The sequence below is a fragment of the Microtus oregoni genome, unplaced genomic scaffold, assembly GCF_018167655.1.
Source record: "Microtus oregoni isolate MIOR12 unplaced genomic scaffold, Mior012 000003F_ref0000135, whole genome shotgun sequence".
In the NCBI taxonomy this organism is placed as follows: domain Eukaryota; kingdom Metazoa; phylum Chordata; class Mammalia; order Rodentia; family Cricetidae; genus Microtus; species Microtus oregoni.
In genome coordinates, this window is record NW_024543062.1 from 66,152,140 (window position 1) to 66,174,693 (window position 22,554).

The 22,554-nt window shown below is 50.9% G+C and overlaps 1 protein-coding gene across 5 annotated transcripts; it reads left to right on the forward strand.

Annotated features, from left to right (window-relative positions):
* Nucleotides 1-397: 397 nt before the first annotated feature.
* Tmem9 (transmembrane protein 9) lies at nucleotides 398-18,665 on the forward strand. 5 transcript variants are annotated; one of them, XM_041648414.1, is made up of 6 exons: nucleotides 398-505; nucleotides 1,041-1,151; nucleotides 2,133-2,224; nucleotides 7,669-7,777; nucleotides 10,593-10,724; nucleotides 17,682-18,665. In XM_041648414.1, the coding sequence occupies exons 2-6, from the start codon at nucleotides 1,077-1,079 to the stop codon at nucleotides 17,832-17,834; spliced, it is 561 nt and encodes a 186-aa protein (XP_041504348.1). In that variant the 5' UTR covers nucleotides 398-505; nucleotides 1,041-1,076; the 3' UTR covers nucleotides 17,835-18,665. The 5 variants fall into 5 exon arrangements, with proteins under 5 accessions (XP_041504348.1, XP_041504349.1, XP_041504346.1 ...); XM_041648415.1 differs by lacking the exon at nucleotides 398-505 and adding an exon at nucleotides 564-621 and having other exon boundaries at nucleotides 1,041-1,142; XM_041648412.1 differs by lacking the exon at nucleotides 398-505 and adding an exon at nucleotides 605-621.
* The last annotated feature ends 3,889 nt before the right edge of the window (nucleotides 18,666-22,554 follow it).

A 22,554-nucleotide genomic window follows, 5' to 3' on the forward strand; every position in this document is an offset into this window, starting at 1 on the left:
AGCTCGTATCTGTCCTTCTGCAGCCTGTAACCTACCCCTCCTCCCAGCCCCGGGCTTGTACACTTTGTCTCAATTTGCCAAGCCTTTAGAAGCAGTGTAGAATAATGAGGCACAGCCCCCTCCAGCCCCATACCTATTACTAATCCTGTTTTATTCTCCTTAGGTTGTTTTTGCGTGCAGGAATAGGGACTGTCCCTTGAATTCCCTGTTTAAAAAAATATATGGCTCTTTAAATATTTTCAGACTGTGAATTAGCACAATCGTACTTGATCTTGTTTTTAAATCGTTATTGTTGTGACTAGTTTCATTTCTAAGTTGCTTTCGCTAAAACAGGAAGAGAGTATAACACTAGGAAGAACAAAGGCTTTAAGAGGAGTTTGGCAGGACCCGCCGGGAGAGATCCTCGGTTCTCTGTAGGAAAGGTAGACAGTCCCTTTTCTTGTTAGGTCTTGGTAGAGAAATGCCTTCCTCTCCCTAGAGTGGGAGCCTCCCGGACCAGGCGAAGGTGGGTCTTGTTGTCTTGACGACTAGTGAGGTTGCGCTGAGCGGCAGCTCTGACAGCCAATAGAAACTGGAGGGGTGGGGCCTGCTGGTCTGTGGAGGCTGCGGCGGAGCGTGCAGGTTGGTGGACCGGGCATTGGGGGAGGGGTGCGGGGGGTCGCTGGGACACTGGGGGTTCCCAGCCGCCCCAAATCCTTAGGCAGGGTGTGCGGTGCCCTTGGCGGTCCGAATCGGGGCTTCTCGTTGGGCCCTGTCGTCGCTACGGGGGCAGTGGAGGCAGAGAGGTGGGAGGAGGAGAGGCGAGGGTCTGAGCGGGGCCTGGTGACAGGATCTGGGGGCTCCGCGCAGCTGCAACCCCAGAAGACTCCTTCTGCTAGCGCACGGGAAGCTTCTGAGAGCTGGACTTTAGAGCTGGCCCAGAAATCCTGGAATTCGGCCCCCTTCCCTATTCCAGCAAAGCTGTAATGGGACCGAGGGTGCTGGCTGTCTTGTGACCACCTTCCCTTCTTCCGACTCCATGTTTCTTTTTAATCCCCCAGGCATCTAGTCTTGCTGGCTCAACAAGCCTGATAAGCATGAAGCTGCTGTGTCTGGTGGCTGCGGTGGGGTGCTTGTTGGTACCCCCAGCTCAAGCCAACAAGGTGAGGGAGGTGAGCCAGCAGCATCTCGTTGCTTTAGCCCCGGGCCTGCGAGACTGCCACCAAGGTAGCCGCAGCGCCACCCTTGCCCCTCACCCACCCGCGGACCTTACTTGAAAGCTCCTACTTGGGGCGAGCTGCAGGCCTTCCTAAGGGTGTAGGGAGCATAGGGTTCGGGGCAGACTGCATAGGTTTCAGACCAAACTGGCCCTCCGCGGAATGTCCCACCGGCAAGAAAGTTTGTTTAGAGAAGTTTCCCAAGTTCTCTATGTCTTCCTTTGCCCTAAGTAAAAACAGCTGTAGCAGAATCTGCCGCTCAGTTTGAGGATAATCAAATCACGTAATGTTGTAAAATGCTCTGAGTGTAAAGGCTTTTGCTTTAAACCTGACCCAGCTTCGTGCTGGTCTCCTGAGACTGCTCCCGTTCCTTAGGGGTAGGGGACCAGCAGCAGGGGTTAGGTGCTCTGTGGCGGCTCTGTGGCTTGGATTCTGAGGCTCACTAAGACCCTGAAGTGAGCGTGAGTGGCAGCAGGCCTTGCTTCTTTCCTTTAAGGAATTCCTGGAGGGGGCCTTCTCACGGTAACACCCCGTCTTTTTTATTCACCCGTTCCCCAGTCTAACCCAGGGAGTTAAGACAAAATTGGGAGAAAATCTGGCCACCCACCCCACCGGACAGAAATCCACAAGTGTGGGTCCCAGGGTTGAAGTCTGCCCTTGGCTTGCTGTGTGCCCTGCACACAAGCACACCACTCTCTGAATGGCAGCCTCAGGCAGCTTCTGTTTCTTTTGCTACCAGAGAGGTTCCTATCCTGAGGACCCTGTGATGGCCTTCCTGTAGATCCAGTCCTCAGTGAGCTGCGGATGGGAAAATTCAAAAGCATACATACCTCACAGGACAGGACACAACACGAAAATGTGCTAGCATGGCTAGAATCTGAACCCAGGCAGGCATCTTTCCTTGCTATTTTACTTTCTTTCTTTTTTAAATTCCAGAGCTCAGAAGATATCCGGTGCAAATGTATCTGTCCACCGTATAGAAACATCAGTGGGCACATTTACAACCAGAATGTGTCTCAGAAGGACTGGTAAGACATTGCAAATGACTGGCTCCATCGCCTGGTTGAAATTGCCAGGGCTTTCTAGACTTCCTAGTCTAGAGATAAATTGCCTGTGTCTGTGGAGAGCCTACCAAGTCATATTTTGTCCTTAACTATTTGATAACAAAAACCGGGTATCTTGAATTCCAGTCAAGGGAGTTGAATTTCGTTGTTTTGCTTTAAGCCTTTAAATTGGGGCATGACGAAGGGCAGTAGAGAATGGGAGAGGCAGAGGTATGTAGTGTGTACCATTCGGTGCTTTCGCAAAGCTGTTACCCATATTCTGTGCTAGTTTGATAGCAACCTTGTAAGGTGAATGGAGTAGATTATTGTTCTCATTTTGCCATTGCATAGACTTAGATCCAAACAAAGATCTTACATTATGATCCTTGTGTCTGTGGTCTTGAATTCATTTCTTAGCCCTTTACTTAAAAAAAAAAAAGCATAAATAACCAAAACTTTATTCAGGTAGAGAAGACCAGTGAAAGGAGGTATAGATACGGTGTTCTAGAAGGAATAGCTTGAGGAATTATTATCTCCCTGAAAAGGGAGAGAGACCTAAGCATTCAGTGGATGTTCAAGAGAGGGAAACAGCTGCCATGAAAGGGGTGTTTGGCGTTGGAACTGGGAAGGCTTGGGATGATCGCATAGTGCAGAAGTAAGGATTGGAAGCAGAAAGGCTTAGGATGGTTGCATACATAGTGTAGAGGGAAGGATTGGAACCAGAAGGATGGGGGTGGTCTCATAGTATAGAGGGAAGGCCAGTGGATGGAAGCTTCAGGGAAATAGACCTCAGTGTGAGTGAAGGAAACATTCTCAGTACTGGTAGTTTTAGGGTGGGAAGCTTCATCCTTGAAGACGTCAGACACACACACATGGGATAAGGTCCAGGTGTAGGCATTGAATGGGATGGGTCAAGGCTGCTGCTACGTGGACATCAAGGATTGCTAGGTGAGCCTTGAGAAAATACGCAGTCCTGGCACTATCCTTCCAGGATTTTGATTCAGCAAATATGGTAGTGTCCGTCAGAAGAGTAACTTTGCTTGGAGTCCTTGAGGTGCCCATGATGCCATTGTCCAGAGCACACCTGAGAGTTTCCAGAGAGAAGCAGCTGGATTCTCTGAGACATCATCTATGTGGATGGACGGACTCTGCTTCCATCTTTCTGGACCCAGCCTAGTTTTGCCACTTGTTAATCATGTTTCAGGTTGCTTAATCCCCACTGTGCTTTGATGTACTTTTTAAATTCTCATTTAATTATGTATTTATATATGAGTGGATGTGTTTGCCTACTTATATGTCTGGTCACTGTGTGCATGCAGTTCCTGTGAAGGCCAAAAGAGGGCATCCAATCCCTTGGAAGGAGCCTTATAGGAAGTTTTGATTAGTGGTGCTGGGATCAAACCCAGGTCCTCTAGAAGAAAAGAGCAGGCAGTGCTCTTAACCACTGAGCCCTCTCTCCAGCCAAATATTGATTTCCTTGAGTAAAGTGTGGTAATACTTTGAGTGTGAAGAGTGTGTGTTTATGTGAATTTATATAGCCCTTAGAGTGATACCTGAACATACTAAGTGCTATATAAATGTTAGCTGATGTTAATAATAAAATAATAATAATAATAATATCGTCGCTTCCTAGAGTTAGTCAAATGTATGCTGAAGCCCTGGAAAGTGTGGCCCCCTTTTGAAGCACTAGTCTAATTTTTTGTGCTTTGTTGACCTGGTGCTACTAAAATAATGGAGGTCTGGGAGGGACCCCAACGGTTTCCTGTCATCAGCAAAGACACTACACCGACCCCACTTCCTTCATGCATGCAAATTCTGCTACTGCAAATTTTAGCAACGCTGTCTTGGGGTTTTAAGGTGTCCTGGAAACCCAAGCTTGCTTGCCCAGAGAATGGGGTCCAGCCTAAACCTTTCCAGCTATAGTTTATCCTCCCCTTTAGGGGCAGACTCCGGAGCTGTCTGCTGAGCAGTCTCCCATGAAGGATCTTAGGTCAGAGCAGTTCCATACAGATGTTAGGATGTTAGGTAGAAGCTGAAGCTTGGCCATGAGACCCCAGGGTTTTAGGGCCTGAGAGCAATCACATATTAACTCAGCGTCCCTTGGTGGAGTGGGGATTGACATTGTTCCTGGAATCTTAGTGGTAGGGCTAGAACTAGAGATCTCTTTGAGTCTTCAGGTCCTATGTCTCATGGCTTATCTGCTGGTGTTTGGATTGAGGCCAGCACCCAGTGTCACAGCTGTATTCCTGTGTTGCTGGCATTATGCCATGTAGTGTTGAAAGTCTATAATCAGAGGCATGTAAAAAGGCCCTCTTGGCTTTGTTAAATGTTGCAGCGACAAGTCCCAAGGTTGGCTTGTTAAAGTAGTATCCTTCTACACACACGATCTGTTCAGGAAACACAAGCTTTGTGAGGGTGAAATCAGAACCGCACTGACAGAGAGGCTCTGCAAACCCTTCCTTATCTTCCACCTGCCTCCTACGCGGGATTTCTAGTGCTACCCAATAGGGTACAGCTGGAAAGACACCAATCAAGCTTAGCTTCTCTAATCGATGAAGAAACTGAGGCCAGAAAGGTTAAGATATTACAGTCTAAGTAGAAGAGTGGAGAATTACACCCAGCTTGTCTTCCTCTTTCCCTTTCTTCCCCCAGTGTTCCCTACCCAGCCCCAAGAAGGTAAATGAAAGTCTTTCTTAGGGAAACAAAAAGTATGTAGGATTTCAGTGATTCTCTAGGGAACCAGAAAGGACAGAAATATTTCACCTTCTTATACTGTTCCCCGTACCCTCCTGAAGCCTATTTTCCTGGGTACCAAGATCACAATTGAAGAGCCAAAGACCTTGGACTCCTAGGAGCTTTCACAGAGCCCGTGGTAGCCATGGAGTAGTGACCTTTCTGACCCAGAGTCCCGTGTAACTCCGGAAGGAAAGCCCAAAAAGCTTAATTTGCTGGAGAAGGGAAGGCAACATTCACTCTGGGCAGGAATGATGAGAGATTAATGTTTAGTGTTTGTTTGCTTTAGTTTTTATAGACAGTCTCACATAGCTCAGGACAGCCTTGAACTCAAGATGCCCTGGCCTTCATTTCTGAGCACTGGGATTACAGGTGTACACCACCAAGTCTGGCTCATAGTGACCAATGGTCTTATCTGTCTGCAGGTGATGCCCAGAGAAAGCAACATGCAGGGCCTAGAAGTAGTACCCTGAAGTACAGCAAAGAGGCACCTATTCCTGCTGTAGGGGATAGAGTGTTAGAGCTGTTTCCCAGAGGTGGAGCCAGGTCCTCGGAGGTCTAGAGAACTGATGGGGACCACAACCTGGACTTGAGGAGAAGCAGAGACTCTGAAAGACTTTCCATGCTTGTGTCAGTGAACGGTCTTGCATACTCTTGGTGCCTCCCAGAAACCCAGCCTGACAACTTGGACTATCAGGCCTGATTGTATTCAGGAAGCCATGTATGACTTCTGCAGAACTTTCATTAGTGCTAGAGGAACCTTTCTAAAGTGACTTGGGTCTCCATGTTTTTACCCCAATGTCCCACAAGAAAGAACAGAGGACACACAGTGGCAGGCGGACTAACTACCCACTATACCATGATGCCTGGTTCACCTCTTTGAACCTCAGAGGAGCTTATTTTCTTCCCAGTGATAGTAGTTTTCCTTTGAGGTCTTTTGGTTAGAAATCTGCGGATCCCAGGAAGTCTGGGAATGAGACCCAACTCACAGACTGGCTCAAGGCCGGCTGAGACTGAGTCAACCACAGGTGGTGGCCAAAGCCTCACAAGCATGGTGGGGCTGCCACCTTTGCTGTCCCGGGATTGTTTCCCTCATTTCAGTGCAAAACCTGCCTATATTGCTTAGGAGCACCGCTGGTGACAGTGGGTGCTAGGGGCTCACCCTCAGCATGTGGTGGGTTTGGTACTCACTCATTGAGCCCTGGCTAGCACCATGCTCAACACAAGGGTGTAGATAGGACTTCTGTTTTCATGGGACTTCAGCATCCACTGGGTGGAATAGTACAGATCAAGGGTTAGGAGCTGTGTGGTGGGGATGAGGCAGGGGAACTGGCAGTGTGAGTGGGAGGTCAGGCCTTCGGGCTGAATCATCTGTCACGCTTCCTGTGACTCTTCTGAGTATAGTCACAGGTCAGCCTGGCTCTAAGGTGGGGTGGGGAGAGTGGCAGATTGGGCTGCGGGTAGGGCCTGAGAGAGGTTGTAAAGCCCTGATGGAACAATTTGTTTGCCTAGGCCTTGGATGAGCTAGGGAGGCACCGGTTGGTTTTAAGTTGAGGATGATGTGACAGGAGACCCATTTTGGTATGGTCACTTGGTACTGTCACTTGGCTGTTAGAGAAGGGAGCTTACTTGTTGGTTCCCAGCCACCCAGCTAGCTTGGACCCAAAATAATCACACAGAAACTGTATTAATTAAATCACTGCCTGACCCATTAACTCTAGCTTCTTATTGACTAATCACTTACATATTAATTTAACACATTTCTATTATTCTGTGTATTGCCACGTGACAGTGGCTTACTGGCTAAAGTTCCCAGTGCCTGTCTCCTGCAGCTCCATCACTTCTCTCTGACTCCGCCTTCTTTCTCCCAGCATTCAGTTTAGTTTTCCCTGCCTAGTTCTGTTTTTCCCTGCCATAGGCTCAAAGCAGTTCTTTATTCATTAACCAATAAAAGCAACACATAGACAGAAGGACCTCTCACACTACTTGGCCACCATGGGAAGGTAGTTCTAGGCAGGGCCAAAGAGCTGGACTTTGCCAGGGGAAGATCATGAGCGCTTCAGCTGAGGTGTGCCAGTGAGAGGGAACAGAGAAGATGGATTTTAGACATTTTAGGAAGAAAATCATGGGTGTGTGGTGGCTTTGTAGGTGAAGAATAAGTATTGTCGCAGAGGACTCCCAGGTTTGACTTGGCTGGCAGAAGAGGTGCTAGAAGTTTCTTGTCTGCTATCCCTGTCTCGGAAGTGTGTGTCCCATAGCCAGTGTGCAAGACTGAGGACCAGGGGCAGAGTGCACAGATGTGCCTTTATGGTTCCTCTAGGGCAGTCAGGTGGTGATCACAGCCATCAGTGGACCTAAGGAGTACAGTTATGATAGCATAGAAGCCCTGGTCAGAGATTCAAATTGGAGACCCATGAGTTGAGTGCAACCTGCTGGAACAGATGCAGCCTCCAGGGAAGCCAGCACAAGAGGAGAAGGCAGCTGAGGGTGAGGCTTTCGGAACACCGAGGTGTATGGTGCTAGCACAGAGATTTGCTGGACAGTGGCCAGGAAGGAGGCAGTTGGCTGGGAAAGAGGTTCTGCCCTTCTTGGGAGAACCTACCTACAGGCTTTTCTACCTCTTCAGCACCCTGTCACCTGCTTGCTGGACCCCAAGGCGTGAGACCCTTCAGCAGCCCTGTCTGTTTGTGTTTCAGCAACTGCCTGCATGTGGTGGAGCCCATGCCGGTGCCTGGCCACGATGTGGAAGCCTACTGCCTGCTCTGCGAGTGCAGGTACGAGGAACGGAGCACCACCACCATCAAGGTACTGCCGGGGTTTGGGGACTGCATACATGTGCCCTGTCCCATGTCTTTTGTTAACATTCCAAAGCCAATATGCGGACATGGGGTCCGAGTCCTACACCTTTGGGTGGGCCTGAGAGAATGGGCTTCCTGACGTCTCTGCAATGGCTCCTGTGTGGTGAGAAATGAGAACTCATAGCTGCTTGAGACTCCATATTTCCTCTAGAGAGAGGACACTGGTCCATCTCTGGGTGCCTGGCGATCTGGGTTTGATGCACCGTGCTGGGAGTTGAAGTGGACTCCTAGGGAGCTTGCAGGTGATTGAAGATGATGTCACCCTCCTAGAGACAGCTTCCATGACCACGTGATGCACTGGGTGTCACACTCTAGTCTTCTGATTTTTCCTGAACCTCGTCCTTGTTAACCATCTGGGTAAATTGAAGACGATAGACGCGGCCAGGGACTGAAGAAGGGTGTACAAAGCCCTTGTCCATCCTTCTGCCGCTAGGCAGGACTCATCAGACCTTGTCTAGAGATCACAAAGCCAGCCCTCTTAGGCTTGTCCTCTGACAAGTCAAGAAATAACATCAGAAATAACTTATTAGTTCAAAGAAACCAAATCCTCCCTTGGGCTCTTGCTTTTGTGAGCGTTTAAAAGGAAGGTAGTCTTCACATGGCCCTCCTACCTGTCTTTTCTGGACTGGAACTCCCTATACTGCTACCCCCATCATTTACATAGCAAATGGCTGTCTGCTCTCCCCTGGCCCTGTCAGTCTGTGTAGGTTCACCCTCCTGTCTAGGACAGCCTCTCCTGCACCAGCTCCCTGGTTCTGAACTTCCTTTATAGGTGCCACCCTCTAGAGACCATCTAGATGCCCAGTTCAGAGCCCAGTTCCTCCTGCATGGAACCATCTGAGCACAAACTCCCAACCCCTCTCATTTCTCTCTACATAGGAGCCCCAAGCACTTGCGTCATCTGCCTTCTTGCCCCATCTTGGGTGCAGGCAGCAGTTCAGAGTGTCCACCTTGTTAAAGGGGCCTGAACACAGCAACTGCTGCCCCAGTTCAGGAGAAAGTGAATCCAGTTGAACTTGGCTTTTGATGGAGCTGAGAATGAAGCTAAAGAGTCTAAGATTTGCCATTTTCTGTGTGTATCCATATGCGTGTGGAGGTCAGGGGTAAACTTTGGGTGTCTTTCTCAGTGACTTTCTGCCTTGTCTTTTGAGACAGAACCTGGATCTTACCAATTTAGCTGATGAACTGGCCAGCAAGCCCTGTCTCTCCTCCCCAGCACTGAGCACATAGGCACACACCATCACGCCTGGTTTTTTGTTTGTTTAAATGCCTGTTCTGGGAATTAAACTGGTGTCCTCAAGCATACGCAGCAAGCACTTGACTGACTGAGCTGTCTTCCCAGCCCCCATAGTGGATTAGTTGGTTTTCAAACACCTTTTTTACAGTCAGGGATATCACTGGGATTAGAAACCAGCAATGACTAGGCATTTTAGCAAGGAGAAAAGACATTTGGGGTGGAGTCACCAAAGCCAGGTCTGAGTTTCATCTCCACCATTGACTTGTGGTCCTGGGTGAGTTCTTTGGCCTTGTTCCCGTATGGTGATCACAGCCACGCAGGGCCAATTCAGGCCGAGTGAAGGTGCTTCTGTGGTCCTGATAACTGAGGGGTTAGTGACTCAGTAGAGAGCATGAGTGCTGGATGTCATGTAGGGGCCCCACTAAAATGCATCAAATACCCATACTTCACACTGAATTCTTAGTCTGATTGAATCTGCCCTTTAATTTTTTTTAATTCAATTTTTAAGTCTTTAAGACTGATGGTGGTGATGCACACCTTTAATGCCAACACTCTGGAGGCAGAGGAAGACAGATCTCTCTGAGTTTTAGGCCAGCCTGGTCTACAGAGTGAGTTCCAGGACAGCCAGAGCTACATAGAGAAACCCTGTCTCAGAAAACAAACAAAATTATGTTTTGGGGTACACACATCACAGAACATATTTGGAGGTCATAGAACAACTTATGAGAGTCAGTTCTTTTCACCACGTAGGTCCCAGAGATCAGACTCAGTCACCCAGCTTGGTGGCAGGCACCTTTATCTGCTAAGCCATCTTGCTGGCCTGGATCTGTCCTTTCCATAAGACACAGTTACTCTAACTTAGGAGGCTCCATATGTGGGAGGTGGGTGAAGTCGTCACCTTAAGATGCCTTTCCCACCCTTGGCCCTCAGGATGCAGCCTCTTGCTGTCCTCCCATCCCTGCATCATGATGCTCTATGCATGGACCAGCACACCCTCAGGACACAGGCTGCCCCATTCCCGTCTTGCCCAGCCTGAGATCCTTGCTCTTGCTTCTTGTGAGTCTGCTCCTTTATATAGACTCTCATATAGCCGACTGACCCTTACTTCTCGTGAGTCTGCTCCTTTATATAGACTCTCATATAGCCGACTGACCCTTACTTCTCGTGAGTCTGCTCCTTTATATAGACTCTCATATAGCCGACTGACCCTTACTTCTCGTGAGTCTGCTCCTTTATATAGACTCTCATATAGCCGACTGACCCTTACTTCTCACTTGGGAGTTTCTTGGGTGTCCAGCAGCAGTCCTGTCATCATGGTACCTGCTAGAATGTTCCTTGTCGTAGAACCGTCTTGGGCTAGCATAGAGCCTGTGGTGTGGGCCATTTCTCCTTCCTTCCAGTCCCATGTCACTTCGTAGTACCAGTGTCTAACTTGATGATCACCCATAGCCAACATGGATAAAAGACTAGAAATGGGGTCCTGATCGGATACTGGATCACAGAGTAAGGCTGGTCTCTTTTTTAGGTCATCATTGTCATCTACCTGTCTGTGGTGGGGGCGCTCTTACTCTACATGGCCTTCCTGATGCTGGTGGACCCCTTGATTCGAAAGCCAGATGCTTACACTGAGCAGCTGCACAATGAAGAGGAAAATGAGGTAACCATGGCCCTGGGCTCCCACCATGTAGGTTACTAGGCTAAGCCTTAAAGTAGGGGTGCCCCTCCTCCCCGCCCCTGTCATCTTTGGTTGCTTTTCCCCGTCTATTTTCCCATGCTTCACCCAGATACAACAGCAAATCTCCCTTTGCCCTTCCAGACGTAGATGGTGCCCTCAACTTCCCGGGCACCTGGTCAGTACATGGTGTCACTAGGCTGGGGCGAAGAGGGTGGTCCACCCGGGGCCTGTGGCATGTAGGTACATGTGCTATGCTGCCTACTCCAATCGGTGACAAGTATATGGGGACTTGGAGGCGGTAGGTTTATTCTTTTGTTCAGAGATTCTACAAACATCTGTCAAGTGCTTGCTCACTTCAAAGCTTGGCCTGAGGGCTGAAGGCAGAGACAGCATCTCAGAAGCTAGAGGGGCCATGTGGGTGATACTCCAGCACCTCCGGGTACAAATGCAGAATTTAGATTTCTGGAGTGATGGCAAGCAGAACTGGCCAGGAAGTCCAGCCAGATTAATGAAGGCCGTAAATGCCAGAATAGAGGGTAGTAAAGGGTTTTTGCCTTTCTATGGTAAGGAAACGGGAACCACTGCACCAGGTTGCCTATATACCTGAGGGAAAGTGTCCTTGCGCTCTGCCCCTGAGGCCTCATTGCTGGAAGATACTACACCCTGTCTGAGAGTGGGGATTTGGTACAGGAACCTAGATGCGTCCCAATGAGCACACAGTGGGAACGTGCCTCAGCCATGTCAGCTGACACCTGGGAGAGTTCCTCACAGAAACTGGAAGGTGACTGGCTAGCTTAAAGAAGAAAGAAAAGGCGGAACGTGCCTGCTGCCTTCAGATGCTCGCCCAGGGAATGGCAGAGCTGCAGATTGGACCATGCCGGCCCTTACACAGTTGAGTGAGAGAGAGAAGCACTCCCTTTAATGAGTTGTGGATCAGGAGAGGTGACCAGGCCTAGGCCAAGCTGCACTAGGCAACTGCAGTTTTAGAGATTTTAAAGTTCTGGATTGGAGACAAGAAAAGGCAAGTTCAAATCCAGAGTGCGGACCCTGAGACTATGGGTCTGTGTGCAGCTTCCCAGGTGGTAGAGTCTTGACCAGACCAGACCACGAGGATAAGGATGAGGATGAGGACAGTAAGTAGGCACTGGGAGCTTGCCACTCCCACCAGCCTCCTGCTGGCATGGATTTGACCAAAGGTGGAGCAGAGGTGAGGAGTCTCACCTCCCTGGAGGTGGGGCTAGGGAGGTGGTGGGGCTTGGGAGGTGGTGGCCCTGATAGTTGGGTGGTCTGTGCTTGGGAGGAAAGCTTGCTTGCCTACCCAGTTATTAATGTAGAGTAATAGTAGCTCTGATAGGAGAGAGCATCACTAATAAACATGGGGCGATTAGGGGTAATGTGGTAATTGCAGTCCTGGCCGGGGAATAATTGAGAGATGCAGCCGATGATTACACGGCTTGCGCCATGATTCCCTAGGAATGTGTGGCTCTTGGGCATGGCCTTGCTGTGTCTCCTGCCATCCTAGATATGGAGCCAGGGAAGGGTAGTTTGCCGTCTCTGCGTCTGAGCCTAGGCTTTCCCTCGTCCAAGAGACCTAGGTGCTCCTCTCTTGGAGCCTGTCTGTGGAGAGCCCTGAGGATGTGGTCAGGTCCCAGGAACAGGACCTGAATCACAGTAGAGGCTTCTGCCTGCAGGTCTGGCCTGGTGGGAAGGAATTTCTAAGGAGGATTGCTACCTAGCCATAAGGGGCTGCAGAGAACTGTCACTGCAGACTGAAGGCGGAGTTTACGAACTCATTTCCCATCTGTAGAGCACAGGCAGGAGGACACCCCTCGTCTCCCACCCAAGGCTTCTAAGGGTCATAGAACATTGTATTTCATTTCTTGGCCACTCTGACCTGAAGTCAACTTGCTCTCGTTGGTCCAACTCATGGGGGTTGGGGTGGGATGGGTGTGCAGGATCAGTTTCAGGATGAGCACCCTCAAAGTGGGCCAGGAAATACAGTGTTCTTATTACATGTCATCCCTGCCCCATCCCCTGCCTTCCTGTCATCCTCATAGTGTCCAGGCCCCTGCCCCATCCCCTGCCTTCCTATCATCCCGCATAGTGTCCAGGCCCCTGCCCCATCCCCTGCCTTCCTATCATCCCGCATAGTGTCCAGGCCCCTGCCCCATCCCCTGCCTTCCTATCATCCCGCATAGTGTCCAGGCCCCTGCCCCATCCCCTGCCTTCCTATCATCCCGCATAGTGTCCAGGCCCCTGCCCCATCCCCTGCCTTCCTATCATCCCGCATAGTGTCCAGGCCCAGGTGCCTATGGCTCAGCAGCTCCCATCCTCTCCTGCTGTGTTCTGAAATCCTGCAGGTGGTACTGTGCTGAGATCTACTAAGACTTTTAGCCTGTCTACCGGCTTCAGCCCCAAGATAGCCAAAACCAGTTGGCTGGGCCAGGGCCACAAAGGCAGGCAGTTAAGATGATCTTGTGGGGTGACAGTCTTTGGTGAAACTAGGTACTTTGGGAAAATCCTCTTTAAGGTTTAGCAAAAGAGGCCATCTTTAGTAAAAAGAGGTCCCTGTTAGGAGGGAAGGCTTCCAGCAGAGTGGGGCTTTGCCTACAACTCAGAAGACTGATGGGAGAGGGGGAGTACTACGCCTTGTCAGGGAGGGTGGTGGGCCCTGAGCTGGAAATGGCCATGGGTGCCTGGGCGGGGATGGTGGGGGACAGTCTATTGTCTCTGCAGTCAGTGCACATGAGGAAGGTCCCCATGGTCACCTTCTGAGGGACTACAGCCATGACTCTGGGCTAATTCCTGGCCCAGACAGTGTTTCCTTAAGAAGGCCTCTCCTGATCCAGAGAAAGAAAAAGTAGAAAAAAGAGAAAATTGAAGTGAGCCCTGGGGGTTCCTTGAAAGGTCACACGAGCTTATACAGCCAGTGGCTTTGGAAAGAACAGTGTCCTGGCCTCGGGGACTTCCCTTCCCCTCTCCCAGGAGCCTGGGGCCCAGGCAGAGGTGAGATTTGGTAGCCAGAGTGTTTGTCAAGATTGGGGGCTCCTTGGCTCCATCACCCCACTGATTGTAGGTAGGAGCTGGAAGCCTGGCAAGGAAAGGGAGGCGTCCCCCCACGGGGCACCTCGGTCCTCGGGAGATAAAAGCCTGCTGTGCTCCCTTTGAAAGCGCTGGCGGAGCCTCAATGGGCCTGGCTGCTGGGTGCTGCCTCCCTGGATTCCAGCGGCATTAGGCCTAATCCCTGGGCTCAGACGCCCTTTGAAAGGAGGAAGCCAGTATGTTTGTGGGGACAGAAACGGCAACAGAGCTGTTTTAGATGTACAGAAGGCCCCCTTTGAAGAGAGAGAAGGAAGGGTTTCTCTGAGGCGCTAGCTGTCTCCCCACTCTCCCCTGAGCTCTGACAGGGTCTTCAAAGTTCTCACCCCAGTGGGGGCCGTGGATTGAGTCAGTTCTAAGATCTGTGGGAGGGGGTGTACGTGGAAGCCAGAAAAACAAGGATGGTGGGAACTAAGGGTGTGGAGGTCTAGACAAAGGGAAGCCAGGGCTTCCGAAGAATGGCCCGTCTTCCTGTTCGTGGATGGTTGTGCAGTGGGAGCTGAGAACCCTTCCCCCCCCCCCCCCCCCGGGGTCTAGAAGACACTGGTGCAGGCTGCTCAGATGGTTCCTCCCTCTGATAACAGACTAGGAAGGTGTGCCATTCAGTGGGCTCTTCTAGAACGTCTTGTGGTTGGGTAGTCCTAGTGGGGTCCCGGCTCTGCCACTCCCTGTCCTTGCTACAGATCTCAGGGAGTAGTTTCCTAAACCTAGAGTAGACACAGTAGCTCTTACCTCGGTGTCAGTGCTGGGATCAGGCCCTGGACGCTTTGGTGGGCCCTGGAACACTCACCCCATCACTTGCAGCCATGAGTCTCTGAGCTGACTCGGGGCTGAGTTGTGCCTGGTCCTTTGGTTGTCCATATGATTTCCGCTTGGGGAAAGCCAGCCTAGGACAGACGCACTGAGTCCTAAGACAGTAAATACGGAGATAATACAGATATGTGTGCAAGTTGAAACAGGGTCCCATGCAATCATGCGACCTCGGGTGGCAAGGTTCTTCAGAGTCTCAGTTGCTTTGTGTGTAAGATGGAGGTGGCATTAACTGTTTGCCAGCAGGTGAGTGAGCCCTGTGAAGTGCCTGGGAAAGATCCTGGTATATGGTGGCCTATGCTTGTCAGGGTCTCGTTGGTCTGGTTACCTGGGGACCTTTAGGGAATCATTCCTATCCATGTACCACTGTGGGAGGGGCTCCATCCACCTGCCCGTAACTGTCCCCTGCCTCCCTGCAGTCCTCAGACCCAGCCCTGCAGGGAGAAAGATTAGAGGGGATGACTTCCTTGCCTTGCCCCCCACCCACCTCCTCCCACCCACCTGCCAACTCTACTGCTGAACAGGAAGGGGTGAGGCCCTCCGTGGGTCTTCTTGGGAACAGATGTGGATGCTCTAATACCTTTTGATCAGACTATTAGCCATGGGGACATGGAGCCTCTCAATAGCAGTTTTCTGCCACTTGGGAATTGTTGGCTAAGACTTTGTATGCACACTCACAAGTGGAGCTGCGGTAAAGCCACGGTGAGGCGTGTAACACGCTCCCTCCATGCCCTGCTCTGGCTCTCCCCTGGCTCCCATTTCCTCAGACAACCCACTCCACTCTGCCCCAGATGCCCATAGTCCTGCCCTCCCAGTTTCACATCCCGGCACTCAGTTGCCAGAGGCCTCCAGAGCAATGCTGGTCCTAGAATGAACAAGAGTAGGACTGGGAGGAAAGCAGCCCCTCAGGCCCCCAGTGCTGGCTTGGGGTCCTGGTAGGCCAGCTGTTTCCTAGACTGCTCATCCCTCAGTACCCACCCCAACCCCACATCCGTGCTAAGACTATTCCGAGCCAAGCTGTGTTCCTACGGCCACTCAGGCAGCGCAGGCAGCCTGGAGAGGAGCAGAGTCTGAAGTTAGCCATGGTGACTCTTCAGAAGCAGCCCGGCTGACAGTCATCTGCCTGCTTTAACCCCTTTCCCTGCCCCCTTTGCTGGCAGGTCCCCTCAAATGCTGGTGGATCCCTGAACCAGCGTTTGAGACTCTCGCACTGACCTGGAATGTTTACTCTCTCCAGATGCTGACCAAGTTTCTGCATTCATTGTGTGACTGCGACAGCCATCTTGTATATAGAGAGATTGGTTCTGAGAGGTGACCCACCTAAGGTTATGTGTCTGGTAGGGGTCCGAGCCAGGTTTGTTTAAGTCAACACCCCTGTGCTGAACTCCCAGAGAGAAGGCCCCTTGATCCCCCTTCTGTGCTTGCCAGTTCACTTGACATATGGGTCTCGCTGTGACATGCACCTCCACTAGTCACGTATGGTATTCAAGCACATTGGGGGTCTGTGAAACATGACTAGGGCTTTTGTTTGGATTTGCTTTTTGGTTTGGTGTGTTGCTAGAAATTGTACCTGCAACCTCACAGATGCTCAGCAAGTGTTTTATTTACTACCCAGACCCATCCCTAGTTCTTTAAACACGGGTTATCCTGAGACAGCATCTCACTAAGTTGTCCCTACTGGCCGTAAACTTGCTAGCCTCCAGCTTCTGCTTCCTAGGTAACTGGGATTACAGATCTGGGCCTTACCTGGCCTGCCAATGATACCCCGCACAGGGTCTTGGTCAGGGGTTCCCAGGGGACTATCTCTAAGTCACTTAGAAACAAGTGAGCTCAAGACAAATCGCCCAGCAGCGTACTTCAAGGATAAGACGGTTCTAGCCCCCTTGCCAGCCACCTCTCCCTCTGCACTGCCTTCCTGCTCCGCCCTGCTCTCCAGCCTGGCAGCCGTGTGGCGACAGAAGCTATGCCAGCTTGGGGCATTAGAAGCAAAGTTGCATTTACTGGGCGGCTCTGGGCTTAGAGGGGTGCACTAATCCTTTAAGAGATATGTGGCAGGAGATGAGAGGCGGGGAGAGCTAAAGAGGAAATCCCCATGGGCTGTGGGCCTGGCCCTCGGCTCTAATTCTCCCCCAAAGATCAGCTTCAGGTCCTGCAGGAAATGCATGGGCTCTGGAGCTTCAGAGGCAGAGGAGTAGTAATTATGGGAAGATTGACGACAGCAGTGAAGTGGGTCTGGGAGCAAAGGGGAAGGGGGAACAGGGAGACAGGCTAAGGAGGAGCGGGGCTGCCAAGCAGGCCATGGTCACAACAGCCCTGGCATGGAAACACTGGTCTTCAGCCCCAAATTCCCACCCCTACCAGGCTTTGAATGTTGGCCCATCTTTTCTTTCCCAGGAGGAGCTAGGTATATGTGTGTGTGTGTGTGTGTGTGTGCATGCGTGTATGTGTGTGTTTTTGTGTCCATCCGTCCATCCAACTATTCTCTCCAAGAGATCCTGCAGCTGCTATCTGTGCTGTCTCCTTAACGGGCCCCCCCTTCCTGGAAAAGAGGGAGCCGTCTCAGGATAGCCAGGCCCTGGTCCCTGGCCTTCCCGTGTTCCCTAGACAGTAGGACAGGTAGGGGAGTTACATAGCCTAGTCTACCAGCCCTGTGCATTTGGGCACATAGCACTGAAGCCTTGGCCTGTATAAGTGAGGTCTTGTAACCAATACCAAGTACTTCTGAGACTTTGGAGTGAGCCTGCAGGGTTAAGATGGGACCTAGACTTGAGCCAGCCCTGCTGGGACAGCTAGAGCCCCAGAAAATGCTCCTTCTGATTCTTGAAGACACTAAAGCTTTTCTGGTCACACACACACTGTTAAGGTCTGCAGATGACAAGGGATGGCCCTCGTGAAGCCCACAGCACTTGTGGAATTCAGACTTTAGAGGTGCTCATGGGGCACTTGGTTCCATCCCAGCCTTTAAAGATCCAGGGCTCGGACCCATCCCTCCTCATGCCAGATCACTCTTCCTTTCTCTTCCCGCTGCAGGATGCACGCTCCATGGCAGCAGCAGCTGCGTCCATTGCAGGACCCCGAGCAAACACTGTCCTGGAGCGAGTGGAAGGCGCTCAGCAGCGATGGAAGTTGCAGGTGCAGGAGCAGAGGAAGACAGTCTTCGACCGGCACAAGATGCTCAGTTAGATGACCGACATGTTTGTATCAGGGAGCCAGGTCATGGCTGCCAGCTTCTGGGGCTGGACAGAGCAAGTGACCAGTTCCCTTCCTTCATTCCACTCTCCCTGGGTCTTCCCTTCAAAAGCCCCTGGCATCTGTCCTTCTCCCTCTCCAGCAGTACACTTGACTGTTACGACTAGGGAATGTGGCTGGGTCTCTGGTCTCTAGTATCTCTCCAGGTCTCTGAGGTGGAGAGGTGGGAAGGCAAGGCAGAAGGAACAGATACGTATGACATCACCACAAGACTGGGGAGAATTCATCCCTCCTTGTTCTGTCTTCTCTGTTCCTCCCAGCTCCTCATCTCGGGGAATCTTTCTGCCCTTTGAGAGATAGAACTGTGTCATTAAGAACTCTGGATACCCAGGGTGCTGTGGTCCTCATTCCCACTTCCTCCGGTGCCAGTACTTTAGATCCTACTTGGCCTGGACCCAGCCTCAGGAACTGTTCTGGTGCCACTGAGAACCCACCTGGAAGCCTCCTTCCCTCTCCTTGGCTCCTGGTCCACCAATGCATGGCAGTGCCCAGGCATGCCAGCATACTCAGCGACTGTCACCTTCCTCACGTCTCAGGAGGCCATGCAGCCTCCCATCTCTTCCCAGTGACTACAGCTGCTAAGCCATCAAGTTGAACCACATGACAGGGAGCTGAGCAGAAGGGGACTGGAATACCATGGCTCCTGTCCTGGGATGGCCTCTTGTCTCTGGATTTCATTGTACTATGCATGGAGAGAAATGTTTGTCTTTCTGTTGTCTGTAAATCAAGGAAGCCATTAAATTGTTTAATTTCTCAAATACTCTAGATTTCAAAGGAGATGAGGAGTCGTAGAATGTATGTTGCAAGTGTTCCGGTTAGGTGTGCTGTCCCATATAGAGGACAGAGCATTGTGTAGGCAGGTTCAGGCAGAGGCAGGGTAGACTCTGTCACCTTCTAGGGTACTACCTGTACGTGTGCACACCACAAGGAGCCCCACAAGGAGACATGGCCCCTGGAAGTTGTGTTTGCTCCACCTTTGAAACATCACAGTACCTGCCTGACGACACTCTTACCCTACCGATACACTGAATGGTGTTCCTTGCAAAATGTCCTCAAGCGAAACCCAGATAGGGGAAGGACTAAGAGGGTGGTCAAGAAAAGTGTGCCTGCTGGGCGTTGGTGGTGCACGCCTTTAATCCCAGCACTCAGGAGGCAGAGGCAGGCGGATCTCTGTGAGTTCGAGGCCAGCCTGGTCTGTAAGAGCTAGTTCCAGGACAGGCTCCAAAGCTACACAGAGAAACTCTGTCTCAAAAAAACAAAAACAAAAAAAACCAACAAAAAAATTTAAGAAAAGTGTGCCCTCGTTGAGTCAGCGGCTTCCAGAGTGGTCACTCAGTAGAGCCCATTGCGGGTCAGCCCAGCCCCGAATGGGCATGGTGGGAGGAGTCAAAGACACAAGCCCAAAGCAGCACCTGTAAGAAACAGTCTTTTGGATTGGAGCTGCTGACCTTCAGGGTTGTCCCTACACATGGAGATGTCTATGAAGCCTTTGGTTCTGACAGAGGGCTGAAGATGAGCTCAGTGTAAATTGGGAGCTTCAGTTTGCAAAGACTTTTGTGCTGAGTCCTCAGGGCTGGGAAGGGGTGGGGCATGCGGATGGGGCTTCTAGAAGGTACAGAGAGTGGATATGGAATCAGTGAGCTGATTATGGGATCCCGAGCAGGCACCCTTAACTGGCATGGAGTCCCACACAGGGCTGACAGGAGGGACATGATCGTGAACACAGGACTGGCTCAGGCCCAGTGCGGATTACATTCCTGCTGCTCGTTAGCCCCTCCTAGGGCTCATCGCTGATTAGGAATCTTCAGAATGCGATGTGCTTATTTCATAAAAGAAGCCGATGGCTGCATTTATTTGCCAGTAACTCATCTGGAGTCTGGAATTGCTAGACCTCTCCTTTGCAGCCCCTCGGCCGGGTAGAGACCATGAGCGCTGTCTGTGAGTCCTCAGTAAATCCTGCAGACATCTGCCCAGACTCCGGTGGTTTTAGGGGTTTGGTGTGAAGCAAACTCCTGATGCTAACCAGAAATCAGCCTCAGTTTCAGTCCAATATAGGAAAATTTATAAGATTAGAAACATGTCCACTGAATAAGGTTTCAATGTAACCAAATATCTAACTGTATCAGAATCTCACATTTAAACACAAACAAAGCTGATTTGCAGACATGGATTCCAGAGTGCCTGTCATTGGCGGCAACCCCCTGCCTCCAGAGGAGAGACTGTGTAACCAAGATGGAAAGGACCTGAAAAAGCATTCTCCACTGTATCTCGTATGATGGGAAGTGAGCGCAGATTTAATGTCCTATTCAGAAATGGTCTCATCAAACCCACCAGCCTGCCGCTGTGCAGTGCCTTGGTCCCACCTGGAAGACCAGCTGGACCGGTTCCACCTTGGAGACTGGAGCCTTAATCGGCTGTTTGCGGGTAAGAAGGTGGAGGCTAGTCGCTTCCTGTGGCCTAGCACCCTATTCCTCCCGTGACCAGCAGCATCGACCTTGTTTGCTTGCTCTCCTGTTTCCTGGCATCGTCCCTCACACACCTGCCAGCAAAACCAACCTAGTCCAGCCTAACTGCTCTGATCCCTACCTGAGTTACTCAGTGCTTTGCTGTAGGAGACTGAATGGGACGATTTCAGGTTCATGGTGTCTCCTACAGAGCCATTCATCCCGGCTTAAGGCCACTAGCCTGTATTTTCCCTTCACTTCAGAACCAGGTCATTAGGTATGATCTGAGTATCATATATATGTGTGTGTGTGTAAGTATGTATGTACACACACACACACACACACACACACACACACACACATATATATATATATATATATATATATATATATCTGTAAAATACCCTTCCATTCATCCTCCTCTTGACCAACTTAGCCATGGTCAGCTCAAAGCCAGCCCACCCTTCCTATAGTGGTTCCTGTCTCTTTATCCTATACTCTATCCTGCCCCTTTCATAGGATCCAGGTCCAGCTATGGCCATAGTGGAGTCCCCGCCCTGTAACTGCCTGCTGTCGTCCCTCTCCAGTCGCCCACTCTGTGCCTGTTGGAGGCTGACCTCAGCCTCCCCCTGAAACAGTTCCCAGTGGACTCAGGTAGCTGTGCAGTTGCCAGGTGCAGATGTCCTGCTCATAGCCTGTCTGCTCCCTCTCCCTGATCTCTCTCCTTCACAGAGTTCTCTGCCTGGCTTCAGTGACGGTGCCCTTACGCCTCCTCTCTCTGTTCCTTCATGTCTTCCTCAGTATTGCTATTTCTTCCCAGACCTCTGTCCTCAGCCATCTTGGCTCCATCTACAGTTTAGGTCAGAAGTCAGAAGTTTCTTTACTTCGAGTTGCCTGTGTTTGTCACAGAATCTGACCCTGACATCTGCCTGGCCCCAGGCTCCTGGGTTGTCTTTCTGGCTATCAGATAGAATAGCCATCCAGGCCCCGCAGTGCCTGTTCAAAACCAGCATGCTTGTGACTAAACTTACCTTTGTCCCAAATAGACTCCTTCCCTTTCTTTATCTTAACCGGTGGTGCCACTATCCACCAAGCCAGAAACCCAGGGGTTGACAGTTCTTAATGAAGCCCTGGTATCCAAACAACCCAAACCACCAAATGCTTCTAGCATCTGCCCCACCCCTATCCCTGCCCTGGGTCAAGCTCATCTTCTCATTCACTGATCATCCCTGTTAGAAATCACCAGAGAGTTTGCTCATAATCCAATCACATTACTTTCCTGCTTCAAAACTCCCAGGTGACAGGGTAGGTACCTGAGTTCCTTATAGAGGCCACTGTCTGCCTGTCCCTCTGGCCTCTGATCCAGAACAGTTGGCATGAGCTACTGGGTTGGGACCATGCAAGTCCTTGGCAGAGGGGGCACTAAGATAGGCCCTACAGAAAGACACTTTCCTATGGGTGTCAGGACTTGGGTCCCAGCAGGCCACCAATCCTGAGCTGCCCTCTTATTCTACCAGGAGGCCTGGACAAGAGCTGACATGAGCTTCCCATCAGCTCCCAATTCACTAGTCCTATTTCACAGGGATGGAAGGGGTGACCGATGAGTTAGAAGAACCCCCAAACCGGAGCTTGCTGCCAAAGCTCTGGGAGTCAGGAGGCAGAGTGGGCAGTGAGTCCCAGTGGAAACCATGAGCAGTCCCCCATCCCTCGAAGCCAGTCCCCATGTCTGTGGGTAGTGCCACAGGGTCCAACCTATGATCAGGGCTTATCAAAGGTTGGCGCTGTCAGATGAGCCAGCCAGAAGTCTCCCTATGAGATCATCCCTTCCTTTGTAAAGCACTGGGTGAGATTAGAGCAAAAACTCAGGCCAACGGCTGGCTGCAGGGCCCTCCGCCGTTCACTAAACAAGCAGCATGGAAATGAGTTTAAAAGTCTATGTGTTGGGCCAGCGAGGTGGCTCCTTGTTGCCAAGCCTGATGACCTGAGTTCAACCCCCAAGTCCCACATAGTGAAGGGAGAGAACTTACTTCCACAAGTTGCCCTTTGTCCTCCATACGTGTTCCATGGCACATAGATGCCTACCCATGTACATACACCCACAGGTAAGTGTCTCTGTAGGGCCTATCTAGTGCCCCCTCTGCCAAATATACATATAGACATACATAAATGAAACTTTAAAAACTCTCCACGTACTAATTTATGTGTATATA